Source organism: Protopterus annectens, chromosome 7.part0 (assembly GCF_019279795.1).
Source record: "Protopterus annectens isolate FY-2018-M chromosome 7.part0, PAN1.0, whole genome shotgun sequence".
NCBI classification, from domain to species: Eukaryota; Metazoa; Chordata; order Ceratodontiformes; family Protopteridae; genus Protopterus; species Protopterus annectens.
In genome coordinates, this window is record NC_056739.1 from 1,152,539,097 (window position 1) to 1,152,556,511 (window position 17,415).

At 41.0% G+C, this 17,415-nt stretch overlaps 1 protein-coding gene across 3 annotated transcripts in view; it reads right to left on the reverse strand.

The window, feature by feature from the left end:
• The window catches only part of BBS4 (Bardet-Biedl syndrome 4), a 1,226,477-nt gene that overhangs the window by 1,114,544 nt on the left and 94,518 nt on the right, over positions 1-17,415 (reverse strand). For all 3 annotated transcript variants that reach the window (XM_044077733.1, XM_044077734.1, XM_044077735.1), the window contains exon 3: positions 14,215-14,294. In XM_044077733.1, coding sequence (XP_043933668.1) covers positions 14,215-14,294 — 80 coding nt within the window. The remainder of the gene's footprint in view (positions 1-14,214; positions 14,295-17,415) is intronic.

Sequence of the window (17,415 nt, forward strand, 5' to 3'; positions counted from 1 at the left end):
GTTTAACATGTAATACTCCTTTCAAGAAGGTTTTGCACAGATGGTGTGACATAACAGAAGCATTATCAAATTCACTGTGAAAGTTAGCGATAGTTGCTAAATGCACAGTGATTGTTCTGAGGCTCCTGCATGTAATAAGGTAGTCAGGTATTGCAGAATCTTCTGAATAGGCATGGAGTAGGGGGTCTATGTTACGATCTATAGTCCATGTAGAGAACCTAGCCCACTCACTAGAATACATTTTTCTGGTTGAAGGTTTGTGTGAAGCCAGTAGAATCTCACAAACAGGAGATGAAATATCAGGTAGTCTGGCAATCATTGGAAATGGAGAAACCAAGCTGTGAGCTTGATACTGTGGAGGTTGGGGTGAACCAGTCCTGAAGGTGAGATAGCAGACCCTGGGATTGATCTAGGATCCACAATGGGCTGTTAATCAGATGAGGCCATAGGAAAGGGAACCAGACTTGACGGGCCAATAAGGGGCAATGAGGATCACTTTGCTTCTCAACCTTTGAGCTTTCTGGAGGAATATCGGGATGAAGGGAAATGGGAGAAAGGCATACAGCAGACCCGGGGGCCAATCATGCATCACAGCATCCCTCTGTGCCTTCCCCTGAGGGGGGATCAGGGCAAAGTAGCTTCTGCATTTGTTGTTTATGGGGGAAGCAAACAGGTTGAAGCAAGGCCTGTCTCAACGGCGGAAGATCTGATCCACTATTATAGGACTAAGAGACCACTCGTGAGACATCAGTATGTTCCTGCTCAGACTGTCCGCAATAAGGTTGGAACTCCCGGGAATGTGCATTGCTATAAGAAAGTAGTTGGAAGTTGTCGCCCAGTGCCAAATTCTCATGGCCTCCCGACACAGGGGGCAAGACCTGGTTCTGCCTTGTTTGTTGATGTACTGACATGTTGTCTGACTGAATTTCAATAGTCCTGGAAGGAAGGGTTGTGTGAAATGCTTGCAACACTAAGAGAACTGCCCTCAATTCCAAAACATTTTTGTGCAAATTGGCTTCCATGGGAGACCAGGTGCATTGGACTGTCTTTCCCTGGAAATGCCCCCCCCCCCCCCCCCCCAGCAGGGAAGTGTCCGTGGTCACCGTGGCCCTGGGCTGGGGAAGACAAAACAGTCGACACCAAAGATTCGATTCTGGCTTCATCCACCAGAGCATTTCTTTCTTGCAGAGGTTTGTAAGGCATATCATGTGGTTGAGTGGGTGGGTTAAGAACGACCATTATGATGAAAGGAACAACTGTACTAGTCTCATGTGCAACCTCGCCATTGGAATTAAGGTAATGGTTGCTGCCATAGATCCCAATAGCTGTAGAACAAGGTATGCTGGTACAAATGTCTGTGGAAGGAGGACTTGAATCTGCCTTCTTATTTTTGAGAGCCTGTGAGGAGGAAGGAAAGCTTGACAGGATGTTTTTTCGAAGATCGGTCCAATGAATTCTAGTGCTCTTGTTGGGGATATTTGAGATTTGTCCATGTTGATCATGATACCTAAGCGAAGAGCAAGGCCTTGAGTGTAAGAGAGGCTGTGAATGAGAAGATTCTTGGTCGTTGCGGTAAGGAGCCAATCGTCCAAGTATGGAAACACCTGGAATCCTTGTAGTCGGAGATGAGCTACTACGACTGCCATACATTTGGTGGACACCCTGGAGGCAGTCGAGAGACCGAATGGCAGTACCCTGAACTGATAGTGATTGGCTCCCAGCCAGAAGGGGAAAAACCTCCAGGAGAGTTTGTCCATCTTTATATGGTAATACGCGTCCTGGATGTTTATAGAGCACATCCAGTTGTCCTTCCCTAGAAAGGGGAGTATGGACTGTACCGTGACCATCAGGAATTTTTGAGATTTTATGAATCTGTTTAGTAAACTGAGATCCAGGATTGGTCTCCAGTCCCCTGTCTTTTTTGGCACTAAAAAGAACCTCGAGTAAAACCCAGATCCTCTCTGGTCTGGTGGGGCTGGATGAATCTTTTTCTTAGCAGCTTTTTGATTTCTAAGGCTGCTGCCTCCCTCTGACTGGATGGAACATCAGGGATTCGTTTGACGGGTCTGGGAGTAAGATCAAATGGGATATGGTAGCCTCTGGATATTATTCTCTGCACCCATGCAACCATTGTTATGAGTTGCCAGGCCTGTAGGTGCAGAGAAAATCAACCCCCGACTGCTTCCAGAGGAAAGCAATTGGGCCACTGTTCAGGAGGGTTGGTAGGGTCGGCCGGAGAAGGAATCTCTAGTTCCCTGGTTGCGTGGACCCCCTCTGCCCCAAAAGGGGCATCTTCTGGATGAGTTGCCCCCCTCTGCCCCAGGGGGATAGCTCACCACGAGTGTCATGAAAAGATCCTTGGGACTGCTTGAACCACAATTTTCCACACCTCTGATTCATGGAATAGGATCTCTGGGAGTTGGAAAAATGTATGCCCACAGCAGACAAGGTCTTCCTGTCCTTCTCACTAAGTGACAGTGTGTCTCTTACTTTGGGACCAAAAAGGGAAGATTCGTCAACAGGTGCATTGACGAAGGAAGATTTATAGGGGTCCATGAAATCACACAAATGCATCCAAGCATGTCGTCTCATGACGATGCCTGATGCAGCTGCTTGAGCTGCCCCCTCGGTGGCGTGAGATATCAAGCACATTGAGGAGTTCAAGATGGATTCCAGGGTAGCCAGCTGAGAGGCAACAGTGTCACGCACCTCGGCAGGCAGTACCCCCGCCAAAGAGTCAGACGTTTCCGATATTAGGTCTCTTTGGAAGTAAGTAAAGTGTACCAGATAGTTCAGCGATCGAATGGCAAAGGTCGCTGAAGCATAGGCCCACTTACCCAGTCTGTCCATAGCCTGAGACTCCTTGTTCGGGGGATGGACAGTGGAACTATCTTCTGCCAGTTCCCTCTTGGTGGCCACCGGCACGACCATGGAATCAACTACTAACTGCTTTGACCAACTGGGTTGGTCTTCAGGGGTGGATAAAATTTTGTCCGGCCTCCAGGGGACAGGTTCTATGTTGTCCGGGGCCTTCCAGGCATGCTGCACAATCAGCTGAACAAGCTCATCCGCAGCTGAGGTCACCCAGGAAGTAGATGGCTGATTAGGGGGTTAAGACAGCTGCATGCTAGACGCGGGTTCTGGTGTTGATGCCATTGGTGCTAACTGCGAGCCTGTTGAGGCAAGGACACTCTCCATCACTTGGAAACAGGCCCACCTGAAGAGGGATGGGATCCGGGAACCGAAAAGTACAACCTCAGAACCAGGGTCACACCCCGCCTTGAGGAGCCCACCTCCAGGTGAGGAGCTCAGAGAGGACCGGTAGCTGCTGATGGAGTCATAGCCATAGATGGCACCAGCAAAACATATGCTCCAAACTAGGAACCACAGTGTCGACAGCCCAATCACTGCTTCGAGAGGGCACCAGTTCCAATGGAGCAGTTGCTCCAATAGTAATCGGTGCCGACAGGGGAACCGCTGCAGTCGGAGCTGAGACAGTATGCACTGGGGTGGTCATCGGTACCAAAGTCTCCAGGACCTGGGAAGAGGCTGGAGGAGGGATATACTGGTGAATATGCCATGGAAGCTTCCATTCCAAGGGGGAAGGAAGACTTAGCAGGGGTGGGCAGTCCTCTAGCTGCCAAAAGCTGGTCCACAACCCTCACTACATCTTGTTCTGAAAGACTCCTGGTGGATCTGAAGGAAGCTGTCTCTCGAGAAAGGCACTAAACTGGTGTCCCAAAAAGGGGTTATAAGTGGGAGAATATCTGGTTCTGGGAAGGTGTTCAACCTTTGGAACCGATGGAGTCATTGCCTGTGGATAAGTATAAGATATCGGCACCATGGCCAGGGATGGTGCCGATGCGGGTACGGTAGTCAAAGCAGGTGTCAAGACCAAGGACAGCACCGAGGAGGATGGTGCCAAAGTTGGTACAGTGTTAGGAGTCAAAATTAGGGGTGGCACAGAGGGAGAAGACATGGAGCCTGGTGCCGAAGTAGTCTACACCGAAGGCGCGGGAGAAGCTCGGTGTTGACTCCGTTCCAAGGAGGACGGAGATGTAGGAACCGAGTGACTCCATTTCTCTTTATGTTTTTTAGTCTTAGGAGGTGGTGAGACCTCCGTCCCAGAAAGAGCCTCCGAGAAGGGAGCTTTCATCATAACCTTCAAAATTAACTTGTTCTTACGCTCAGCCAAAGTCCAACTGCTGAAGCTTGAGCAAATATCACATGAAGCATTAATGAGGTCAAAGCCCAAATAATATACAGACCAAGCATGACCGTCTGAGTTGAGCATCTTACGCCCACACTTATCACACTGTTTAAATCATAATTTAGCTTTTTCAGACATCATGAAAAAGGACACACTAGTGATAAGATAAACACCAAAAACAACAATAGAGAGAAGAGTTTTTTGGGTTTTTTTTAGCAGAAAAAGGTGTGGAGTACCAACAATGATACTTAGAAATACCACAAGTGGTAGGAAAAGGGCCTACCAAAGGTAGGAGAGAGAGACAGTACCAACAATGGTATAAAGAAACTACCTAAGGTAGAGGGTAGGATATAGAAAAGGTATATATGTTTACAGATGAAAAGAAGATACATATGGTAAACTGACTAAGAAGAGGTACTGAAATAGATAATCACAAAAAATGCTACACTTAGCTTGAGAGAGAAGGCATGGCACATCTAACGAGCAACGTAGAAAACAAGATCTAGAGAGACTATGAGAGGGGCATTACGGGTAGGTCTTAGCTGAGAGTTTCTGGCTGGTGCAAGCTTGGTAATGGTGATGTCTGTTCCGATGATGGAACTGAAGTCCTAACAGTAAGGAATAAATAAAGATTTACAAATCAGATAGGCCTTTCTCTCCTCCTCACACCTGGCTATCATGTCTCTAACTTTTGGGCCAAACAAAGAGGAGCCATCAAGCGGAGCATTGACAAAGGAAGACTTGAAGGGTTCCGCAAAGTCACACAAGCGCATCCAGGTGTATCACCTTATGGCAACATCTGTACCTACTGACCGAAACCTCCCTTTGGCTGCATGGGTGATAAGCTGCATGGACGGCTTTGAAATTGACTCCAGGGTGGCAAGCTGCTAGGCAACTTTGTTCCGAACCTCATCATATACAGCTCCTACAAGGGTGTCCGAAAGCTCAGTTATCAGATCCCTTTAAAGTCTAGTAAAATGTGCCAAGAAGTTCAAGAACCTAATAGTGAAGGTTGATGACAAAAAAACCCACTTCCCAAATCTGTCCATTGTCCTAGGCTCTCAGTTAGGGGAATGGACAGTAGAACTCTTACCTGCGAGTTCCTTTTTAGTGGCCACCACCGTGGCATTCACTGCTGGACCTTTCATCCAATGGGGCTGATCTTCTGGGACAGTTAAGATTTTATCTGGTCTCTGAGGAATGGGCTCTACAGAATCAGGAGCCTTCCATGCCTGCTGAACAATCAGCTTAATTAGATTGTCAGACGATGGGGTCACCCAGGAAGTAGATGGGTGGACACAAAAAGCTTGCAAGAACATAGATTCCTCAGAAGATGGGTTTGAGGGCTTCCAATCACCCCTCTGTTTTAATATTTCCAGGATGTCTCCAAAGGAGACATCGTCACGGGGTGATCGGGGGAACCTTCCCCTTCATTGTAATCTGTGTCTTTGGTGACTGATTCTTCTGGAGAATCAAGGTGCTTCCTCTTGCATGTCCTTTACAGGGTGGCTCTTCAGGGGGAAATTCTGAAGAAGACTTTGAAGTGGGGGGACCCTGAACAGGGGTGTCTTGCAGCTCTTGTGCTCACTGTCCAGATGTAGTAGACTGTGACAGCTGTGAGCCAGAGGATACGAAACTATGGCACTCTGATAAGGAAGGAGCTAGCTGTGAGCCTGCTGAAGCCAAAACTCTTTCCATGATCTGGAAGGCAGGCCGACCTGAAGATGGATGGGAACCCAAAACTGAGAAAGACAACATCAGAGCTGGGGTCACACCCCACTCACATGAAGTGCCATCCAGAACAGGAACCAGGGAGGGCTCAAAACCAACAAGGTCCTGAGAGCCAAAGATGGCGCCATAGGAACAACCAGAACCATACTAAGGGTCTCGGAACCGACAGCCGAGCCACGTTCCCAGGTATGCAACAGATTCAAAGGATCCAAAGACAACAGAGATGACCTGGTGCCGAGATGAGATCCACTGTCGGCACAGAGGTGGATGGTACTGGGAACATGAAAGTGGAGGGTTCCAAACCTTGGAAGGAGGTTGAAGGAGGATAAACTGGTGGTGTCCTTGGAGAGTAAGCCTTGGCTTCAGGAGGGAGAGAGTTCTCCGTGGGTGTGGGAAGAACCCTGGCTTCAAAAGCTGGACTACCAATTTAACTACATCTAATTCAGATAGACTCCTGGAAAAATGGATCAACATTCCCGAAGGGGACTCAGGCCTATCCACAAAGGGGCTGGGGAGTATTACTGGTTCAACTTTCAGCACCATCAGTTGCTGTGCAGAAGGGGAAACCAGTACCGAATGAGAAGAGTATGACGCTGGTGCAGAAACTATTGTTGGTGCAGAAGAGGTTGTAGGCACCAAAACAGTGGTCGGTGACAAAGTAGTCTGTATCAGTTCCATAATCACTGGTACTGAAGAAGTCGGTGCCAAAGGTAAGGTGCTGATTCTGTCAGTTTGGCACTTTGGCCTTCAGTTCTGAGGAGGCAGATGGAACCTGCAATTCATGAGACTTTGCATCATGTGCAGATGGTGAGGTCGGCACAGAATGGCTTTTCTTTCTTGTGTCTGGCTTCCAGGATTTAGAAGATTCAGCCTTAGAGAGGGCTTCACTAAAAGAACATTTCAACAAGCCTTTCAGGATGAGCTTGTTTTGTCTCTCCGCTAAAGTATGGGCACTAAAGCCCTGACAAATTTTACATGTGATGTCCAGATGTGGGGCACCCAAACAATATACACAAGAAAGATACCCATCTGAATTCGGCATCTTTCTGCCACAGTCTTGACACTGCTTGAAACCGAATGTCCCTTTTTGTTTCTCTGCCATATTAATTTCTCACTTGCACACACACAAACAGGCAAAAAGGAGAAAAAAAATAGAAAAAGGAATTTTTTTTAAGATCTACCAGCAATGGTATACCAGAAATACCTGAAGGGTAATAATAGAGAAAGGAAAAAAGATACCAACGGTAAAAAAAAAAAAGGGAAGGCCTGTTACCAACAATGGTAAACTAGAATTACCTTACAGTAAGAGGGTGGGTAGAATACAGTAGAAAACAGTCAAACACTCACAAATAATAGCGAGACTATCAGAGAGGAAATACAAGTAACTTTTAGCCACAAAAACACTAGAAAAGCACTACATAAAGAACTAAATAAAGCACTTAGCTGAGAATATCAGCTGACACGTCCAATTTTCAGAGCGTTAAATGAAATCTGAGATTTCAACAACTGAATACAGTCAATCACAGTACTGCTACCATATAAACAACAACAAAAAATGTCAGTATGTACAAGACAATCCATTAAAACTTCCACTTGAAGAAATAGTAGCGATGTCATGTCTAACCCTTGAGAGGAATAACAAAATAAAGCAAACATCAAATCTATGCTTCAAAAAATGCTTCAAAAAAAAAATATCTACTGCTTGCTACTAAGCTGCTCTTTCCTTCTAAGCTGATGTTAGTTGTGGAACTTCGAATAGACACATAATATCCATAAAAATCAAATACCAATCAAAAAAAATATTATGAGCACAGCCATATTTCAATTAACATTCAAATTCATTTCAAAGAACAAATAGTGCAATTTAACCTTCACCCTTTTCTTTCTTATCATTCTAATTTACCTTTCTTTCTGTTCTTCCACCCTCTACTACACACACACTTTTCCCCTTCCCCCTTCCTTCACTGAGCAGTCATACTTCAGTATATCGGCCCCCCAAAGTCATCCTCATAATGCCCATCTGCATCTGCATCCTCACTTTTATCAAAAAAGCTATATATTTATTATTAAAGATATCCTAGTAGCTCAACAAAAAAAAATCCATCTCCATAGCTAAAAAAACATTCTACTCCTGAAAAGAAGTGGAAATATCCAGGAGGGGTCTTCCTTCTCAATGGAACGTTAGGCATCCATGGGAACATGAATGATATTGAGGAATTCCCCCTTATTTTTAATGATATGGAGGTTTTATTGCAGAGCATGCAATGTGGTAAATCTTTCTTAGCTGTTCCTTATGTAAATCTCACCCTTCATATAACCAGCACTTTCTCCCCCTCACCCTTTTTTCCACAGCACTTTCTCCTGAACAAGTTTGTTTTGCATTCTCTACATTCTCAATCAGCACTCCCACAAAAACAAAAAAATTTTGTGGTGGATTGGAATAAAAAAAAAAAAAACTGAAAAAATTTGCAAAATGACCACACTGAAAACATTTTCAGACACCCACAAAATCAAATTTCATTCAGACCATAAAAAACACATTAACTGTCCATGCATAACGCATATAATAACATGTATATAAAATTAACTATGTTAAAAGAATCCATAAAATACATGCATTAGTCCAGATCTGCCATTAGTCAAAATCATTAAGCCAGATGTACCAAAATCTGCCATTTACAAAAATCATGTACACTAAAACACGAAAAGAAAAATATTGCTGTTTCAAATTCAATCAAAACATATGTCTTTTTTTCTCGCGACAGTGGTCCCAAAATAAAATATACTTATTCCCTTATTGAGTACTTAGCTTTGCTTACAGATCAGTTACCTTAAATCCCAATTTTAGAAGAAGTTTAATACACAAATGAATGATCAATCTCAGATCTTAGAATTTTTATCTGCTGGAACAAAACAAACAGTTCTTTAATCCACTTTTGCAGCCAGCCAAAGTAAGTATAACTCTGATAGCATATTCTCACTTAATGAAAATGGAAGAAATTCTATGATGCAGCATCAGGTGCAGCAAAAACAGAAGATACTCCCCCAAATGCAGACAAATCATTCATGCAGCATCTACCCAAAAGAAACCTTTGTGACTCAGTGAATGACCTTCATTAAAGTAAGTCTAGAGAAACAGTATAATTTGAGTGTGACTTCCCCAGAGAGTTTCTATATCTAAAGAAAAACACTCTACTCTGCTGCAGAAAACAAGTCACCATCTAAAGGCAACAACAATACACTTTGCTAATAATGCAAGCTCCTATCTAGCTATCTAACTTTGTTTTGTCTCATTGCCAGAATTTCTATCCTAGTTCTTGGTAAGAGACTTAGTTTCCTACCAAATGGTACTATCCCTAAATAATAATAATACCCTTGTATAAATAAAAATAAATACTGTGTTTGTCTGTTACTTGGCACTGTGTATGCACAGTTCTGTTTCAATAAAAATCAAACAATACCATCTTGCTAATGGAAAAAAGTGACAGTAATGCATTTTACAGTGCTGTAAAAGAGTAACAAATGTTGCATATGACACACCGGAAGGAATGCAAAATATATACATATGTATGTGTATATATATATATATATATACATCACATTTGAGTTGGAGGAATGTGGGCAGTTTTATAGATATTAAGCATGCTCAGCAAGACAATAAAAGAGTTACTGTTACCGAGCAGCTGCAGTGGTGCAGCGGTTAGCATTGCTGCCTCACAGCAAGAGGTTCTCCGGTTCGATCCTGGGCTAGGGTGCCTTTTGTGCAGAGTCTGCATGTCCTACCTGTGCTCACGTGGGTTTCCTCCAGGTGCTCCAGTTTCCTCCCACATCCCAAAGACATGATGTCGGTGGATTGGATACTCTAAATTGGCCTTAGGTGTGAGTGCGTGCATTTGTGTGCCTTCTGTGGAAGGTTGGACACCGGGCTGACAACTGGACACTGTAAAACTCCACTGCCAATCATGAGAGGACAGGTGATCCGCTGTTGCGACCCCTAATTGGGAAAAGCCAAAAGAAGAAGAAAAGAGTTACTGTTACCACTCAAGGTGATCAGTCACTGTGCTCCCCGAGATACTGCTGGCAATGAGTAAAAGTAGACACCTATGCAGAGTATTGTCCCTCTTTTGCTGATATAGGAAGGAGCCATGCAAACCACTGTTATTGTCAGCATGCAGTTCTTCATCTCCAGTTCTTTTCACTAGATGGTCAGGATTACCATATTCACTAAAGCGAGTTGGGAAAGGTATACATCCTGAGCTAAACAGCATTTCTGGCTCCTGCAATTAGGAATATTTGTAATATCTGCATATGAATGGAACTATCTTAAGAAAGTTAGCTGTTGCAGTGAAGAGTGAGGTATCGGTTACAAGTTTGTCTAATCTAATACATCTGCACTACAAAAGTCACAGCATGAGATGTACATTCTGAGTTACTGAAGACTGTTGATGCAGATTATAGAAAATGTAATACATTTCATATTTTTTACACTGCAATAATATAAATGGCCGCAGTAATATAAATCTGCAGGCAGGCAAGTAAGCAAGCATGCATACACAGATGGTAGTAAAAATGGCACAGAAAGGATGCATGTATCATGCACGTAACCTGACTTGTACAGTTTTGCTTCTTCCGACAGATATGAATATTACTAATATTTGCAAATCTACATAAATATCTCAAGAATGGCAGTCATACTATCAGAAAGAAAGGCAACATCTGCAAGCTAATAAACTATTTTAACTGCAAACACTTAATAATGGCTATGTAAGATGCACATCTCCTGATATACTGAAGATTGTAAAAGGCTAAGGCAAATGTTATCTGCTGTCATATTTTCTTTAATAATGCATTAATTGACATGATAGCAAGAATATCTGCATGCACACATAGGATGGTAGTTAAAAATCACACAAAAAAGAGGAAGATAGCATGCACATACTCTGGGTTACACGGTTTTGTTTTTCCACCACAGTTCTGAACATTAACAATACTTGCATATTACTAACAGCAGTTCAAAAATGGCCTCCTCACTAATAGACAACAAGTTGGCATGTGGAGGGTTACATGATCTAGTGTGTGCACAAAGTGAAACAATCACTACAAGATGCAGAGGACATATGTAATTAGAAAATGTTTGTGGAATGTTATTAAAAATATGAACTAATTTCCACATAGTTATCAGCAATGTACAAATGGAGAGTATTAGTGTTCTGCTGAGGCGGGTCTATGCAAACTGAGTGTTAGACAAAAATTGATAGTAAGGAAGCTTAATAAACTGATAGCAAGGACAGTTGGTTAAATGACCATAACTGAAGATAATATTAAAAAGTTATACCTCACAAAGTTTTAACAATATTCTGATATTAAGACTAATCTCATAAGTGGTAGTCCACTGGAACCAGATGGCATCTGCATACTAAATACGTTTAGTAGGGATGGATGCAGAAACAATCACTGTGGGACATGGAGGGCGGAGTTACTGAGTGTTTGCAAAAAAAGTTAATGAATATACTTATTATATTTAATATTTATGTTAATAATGCAAAGACAAGATATGCAAACAGCATGTGTTAGTAAAAAAAAAAAAAAAAAAAAGTTTCTAAAACATGGAACATAAAACAAAGACATCCAGAGTTGTTGTTAGTCTTTCGGTGCCACAGCAGAACTCCGGTCCGCTAATGATTGGCAGTAGATTTTTACAAAACGCTGAGGTGCCAGCTCGACGCACAACCTTCAACGAAGGCACGCCCATTTATGCACGCATGTCTTTCGAACACTACCCAACCGCGGGGAGGACATGCAGACTCCACACAGAAGGCACTCCCAAGCCCAGCCGAGAATCGAACAAGAGAACCTCTTGCTGTGAAGTAACAACACTACCGCCGTACCACCGCGGCATCAAAACATAGACATCCAGAGTATTTTATACTCTGGAAAACAAAGACATCCAGAGTATAAAGTTTAATAAAAAAAGGCAGCTAATAATACTAGCAACAACTTTGTATCCATTTCAATACCATATAAGATGTGTGACCTACCGGCTGAATGACATGACACAGCAGACTGTGTTAAGAGTGACAATATCAAGAATTAGAAAAGTAAAGTACAGTTGTGTAAGTAGCACTTACCCATAACAGTAGATGTTTGACTTTCTCACTACTGCAGTAGCACTTAGGCTAAATCAGTTCTTTCCCACCTAAGGAGGGGGGGTGGCATGATATTGGTGCACAACACTGTCAGGAAGATGGAAAGGTCATTCTGAAGAGGAAGATTGAGAGGATAAGAGAGAACCCATGCAGCAGACTATATGTACCATCTACTCTTCATAAGCAGTTTTCACAGAAAAGCTTGTGGATCCATGCAATGAATTACTGGAATGGGTGATGAAGAAGGAATCAACAGAGGAATACAGATGTCATGTCACAGGTAGGAATATGGCTATGGATGGACAACAGACAGAATGTTAAGACAAGCAAAAGTGGAGACTAGTTAGTCTATTGTCTTCTTTTGTCACTAAATAAATGTTGTGAAATATCTGAGCAAATCTCCTATGATATTCCATAAAAGGTTTGATCAATATGTAACTGCTGTATTTTCCTATAGGATCAATGTGCTAAATACCATTCTGTCTGGCATCCACTTTTAATATGACCAACTAATCCCCATCAAAATACTTCAGTGTCCATGCTTCATTTGCAAACCTTTTAAGCACTACAAAGCATCTTTCTTATTCTGGACTCCAGCAAACTGGAATATAACGTTCCAATAGATTTCTTAGTGGTAAACGTTCTTCTAACAGGGTTAGAATAAAAAAATAAACTGATGTAGTACATCACTCCTAGAGATCTCACAACAGCCTGTGTATCATCATGCTGACATATATGCACTATGGCTACTACTTTCCCTAACATCTTGTTTCAAGCCTTTGATGATAAATATGACATATGTATTTCAGCTCTGTAAATGACTTCACAGATGCCTATATTCACCTTAACATTACTCTAGTCACACCTTTTCAGTAACTTAGTCACTCTTGTATCATGCTGTTCCTTGATCTGGTCTCACGTCAGTATAAAATTAATCATATTAACAGCATCTTCAAATCCTCTGATTATCTGTGCAACAGCTGTCTGAAACATCTCACGCATTGATGAAATATTAAATGGAAATATACCTTCCCAAAGGTGAATTAAATGTATATAGCTTGAAACCTTCCTCATAAAGCTCCATTTTTTTGGAACATCAGACATGTTTGGCTGCACAAATTAGATAATGTTCTATTTTTATAGCTTTTTCAATTCTTCTAAAGTGCACATATATGATTTTATCAGATTTCACCACAGAGCTGCCACATTTATGTTTTCTGACTGTCAAGACTTTAGTCCAAGCTACTGCTTCTACGTTACTCTAGTCACAAACACTCCTGAAATAGGTACAAGTGGCAACAGATCTAGTATAGTAGACCATAAGGATATGTTTTCCAGATTCATGCCTCTCTAAAAATCATTTATCAGATGTAGGAAAAAGAATTCTATAATATCTCTGTTAGGGATTAACAGAATTCCTCTACGCAAATATGATGATGGATGGGACATTGGATCACAGTACTGAGTTTTGCTGTTGAATTTGCAATGCTTTGTGGATGTGCAAATGGAGAATGTCAGACATAACTGCAGGAGTATGGCATAATACTGGAAGGCATAAGCTAAAACAATTTCCACACCATTCTTTATGATACAACAGAAGAGGTTCTGCTAAGATATAGATGCAAATCACATAGTATATCAGTTGCAACATAATACTGTCTAATACCAAATTATTTAAAACTCATCTGTATATGCCAATACACTTGCTAATGAGGTGAAATACCTCTGTGCTGGTTGGATGGACAATCTTCTGCAGTAGTGAAACAACTAAAGTAAAAGAACAGCATTTAGTTGTTCAAAGATATTGCTTTTTAACATATTTAAACATCTTAATCAATACCACAAATTCAGTGAAGAGAAAAAGTTAAACCATGTGACAACAGTGCTGAAGACATGGTGCATTCAAATTCACTTTCATAAGTAGCTCTCTGCAGAATGAGTGCAGGCCATGCAAACAAATGAGCTGTGAACACGAAGGATTTAAGAATGCCATCTGCATATAGAGCTTACTTCAGCACAAGTCTCTAGATGAAAAAGTAACTATGTTGAGCTAAAGTTGCCATTCAAGTGTATAATCATGACCTCTGTAACCAGCATAAATTCCAAGGTGAGAACAGATGCCCTTACCTTACAAGTTTCATAGTCTTTACGGATGTAGTGTAGGTGTATAAGCCAGTTCCGTCTCTCCAAAATTGGAAGTTCTGGGGCTGTAAAAAAAAAAAGAAAACTTGGATATAATCCAGCAAAACACCTTTTCTACTTTTTCTTTTGAATTTCCCACAGTAAATATCAAATTGCAAAATGCAAACATCTAAATAATTTGTTGCTAGTTTAAGTTGTTGAACTCTACATCAGAAATTTAAATGACTCTGTTGCTGTCTGCTGTCAAGGTATAATGCAAGTCATTGCCATTATCTCCATTTCAAATACATGCCAGTGTTGTTTGCCTATTACAGTTACTTTCATTGTGAGAAAACACTTAGGTAAGACATACGATGACAGGTCTATTACTTGTCTGATACTGCAGCCATTCATATGTGGCATTTTTAATACCAACAGCTCTGCATCAATAACTCAGATTATAAAAAGCACATGAGAAAGTACTAGTTCTGGATCAATGATTCAGAATTTGAAAACACAGTACAGAAAACTTAAATGAGAAAGTACTACTGTATGCGGTATTCATCATAATACAAAATGACAGAATCTTCTTCAGGTCTTCAAAGTGGTTCATATTCATTGGCATTATATACTAGAAATAATTAGAATTCAACAGTAAGACATTAATAAAAATGTGAAGACCAGAGTTATGACTCAAACTATCTTTTCATCACCATCGAATGTCAAGCTGGTATACAAACATTTAAGTGGATGTAATAGCTAGCACATATACTACATTTTTTCCCTTTAAAATATGACCTACAGTAAAATCGCATTACCATGAGCAGGGGTCATTAGTTAAAGGCATATATTTCAGACTAGTCTTTCAAATGCCCCATATCATTTAATTGTAGTTGCCATAACTGATTTTCAACCAACATCCATGAGCACCAGTTGTACGTCATTTTTTTATATAATTTTTTTTTTTTGCACAATGCTGTCACACAGCACTTCCATACTACTTAGCTCTGCTTATCTAATGTAGCTTTCAGTACACATTTTAGTGCCACACTACTGTTGCTCAATTAAAATTCCTTTCTGAGCACCCCTTCAAGGGAGCTGTTTGTAAATGCTTTAGGAATAATAGATACATTCTAAAGGGCTTAAAATTCTAGAAATATTTGTCTCCCAACTGCTTTCCCTTGCCATTTAACTCTTGTTACACATGTGTTCTCGCCTCACTGTCTAGGCCTATATCTGTAATCTCCGTTTTTTTACTCACTTCCATTTGATTTTTTTTTCAAGGAAATTTTAAATCTTTAAACCTTTATGAAGCAATGTAATGCAGCCAGACTGTATTTTTAAACCTTTAAGATGCACTTCAATGTAGCCAGACTGTACTGCAACCCATGTAAACTGCTAAAACCTAATGCAAACCTGCTTCTTTAATAGAAATATATAATAACTGTATAACATTATACTTTATAAAAATGTCTAATTGTACACAAAATTTTTAAAGTTATGCAACTATGTAAACCTAAGTCACAATCATATCTGAAGTGCAGAGGTTAAGTTTATCTCTACTACTTATTGCATCTGAGCCCAGGTCACGGCTGAAAAGGCTCTGTGGACCAATATAACTACTCAGTTATCTAACAGTTAGTAAGTAGGTAAATAAATAAATATACCAAGAATAGAAATATCCTTATGGGAAATTCTCTCAGGTACTCAGGATTAAGACCCCACTGCGCTTGGAACAGTGACATGGCACTACTAACAGAACTACTGTTTCAGTCACTTGGTGGTGTCACTTCACTAACTATCCATCTCTGATCAAAGGTTTGGTCTGTCATTCTTCTTGAAATGCAGAAATGTTCTCATCACTTTCTTGGACTGGTCGTGTTCAGTGGTCTGGCGTAGACTGTCATTCCTTCTGGTGTGCAAAACAGTTTGACTGCCATCCTTTAAAAATTAACATGCTCATCTGTTCCTCTTTTAAGACACACAGGTCTGGCTATGCAAGCATCTCACTGTTAGGATTAAAGGAGATTTTCATCAGGGTAAATGACAATGCTCACTAACTCTGTGGTATCCTCTTGCACATCAGGTGCATCACTTCCATAGACACAGCTGTCTAGTAACTGGCTGTAGACAACATGCTTAATATAGGCCATTTGCCAGAATTAACAGCCTCGGGCTAGCATTTTTACCTATGACAAAAATTCCCAGTTGCTCTTTTATATTATAATACTGTGCTTTGTAAGACTGTCTTTGCACATCTTTGTACATCGTTTCACTTAGTCCCATATGGAATGCAGTTTTCTGTTTAAGAATTACATGGCATACTAATCTGGTTGCATATATGGCATTATGATAAACAGAAAGAAACTTGTCTTGCAGGGGCCTACCACAGGAGCTCAAAAAGTTTTCTTCCATTTTTTCTGCAAATATTTTTAATTCAGTTCATTTCAGAGCTGCACACATAAAAGGTTTAATATTACTTTGCATCACTGGTGTCATACATTCATATGAACTGAACTGTATACAGAAATTACTGACAATCTGTTCAGTCTGTTCACACAAGAAATTTCTTGTAAATATTCCTAACAATGACATTTTTCAGTCATTATTGTCTGTATACAGAATACAATCATAATTATTTTTGCACATTGCAAGTGATTGTTCCCAAGAATACATGATGCATTTCTGGACTATCTGACATCCATAAAAAGCCTTTTGTCTAAGATGTCTGTTTCTGTGTGAGTAACCCATAATTAGTGTAAAGCTATGTACAAAATGTGGTTGAAGCTCTTTAGTCCTAAGGGCCCTTCTGTCTCCTTTGGTGAAGTTAGGATCAGCTTTAGATAGTAACCTTGAAGTACACCCTGTGGAGGTCTCTGTAAATTCAAGGAGTTTAACTGACAAAACAGTGCCATTTCATAAGAAGCACCACAACAAGCCAGCATAACTGGAAAAGCCAGATAAAAATAGGTACAGACCTGTCTGATGCAATCATTTCTTTTGATTTCTTTGTAGAAGAAGTTGGAGGAAGTATATGTTCTCTACCCATTTCCTTTAAGGCTGGTTGTGAAGCAGTAACTCTAATAAATGTGGTACAAATGAGAAGTTTCATAAAAACCTATGGACAAATCACAGATAAAATCTCAGGCTTGACATGTTCTGAGACCTAGGTGCTTGCAGCCTCTACCTTCTGTGATTAGCATACCC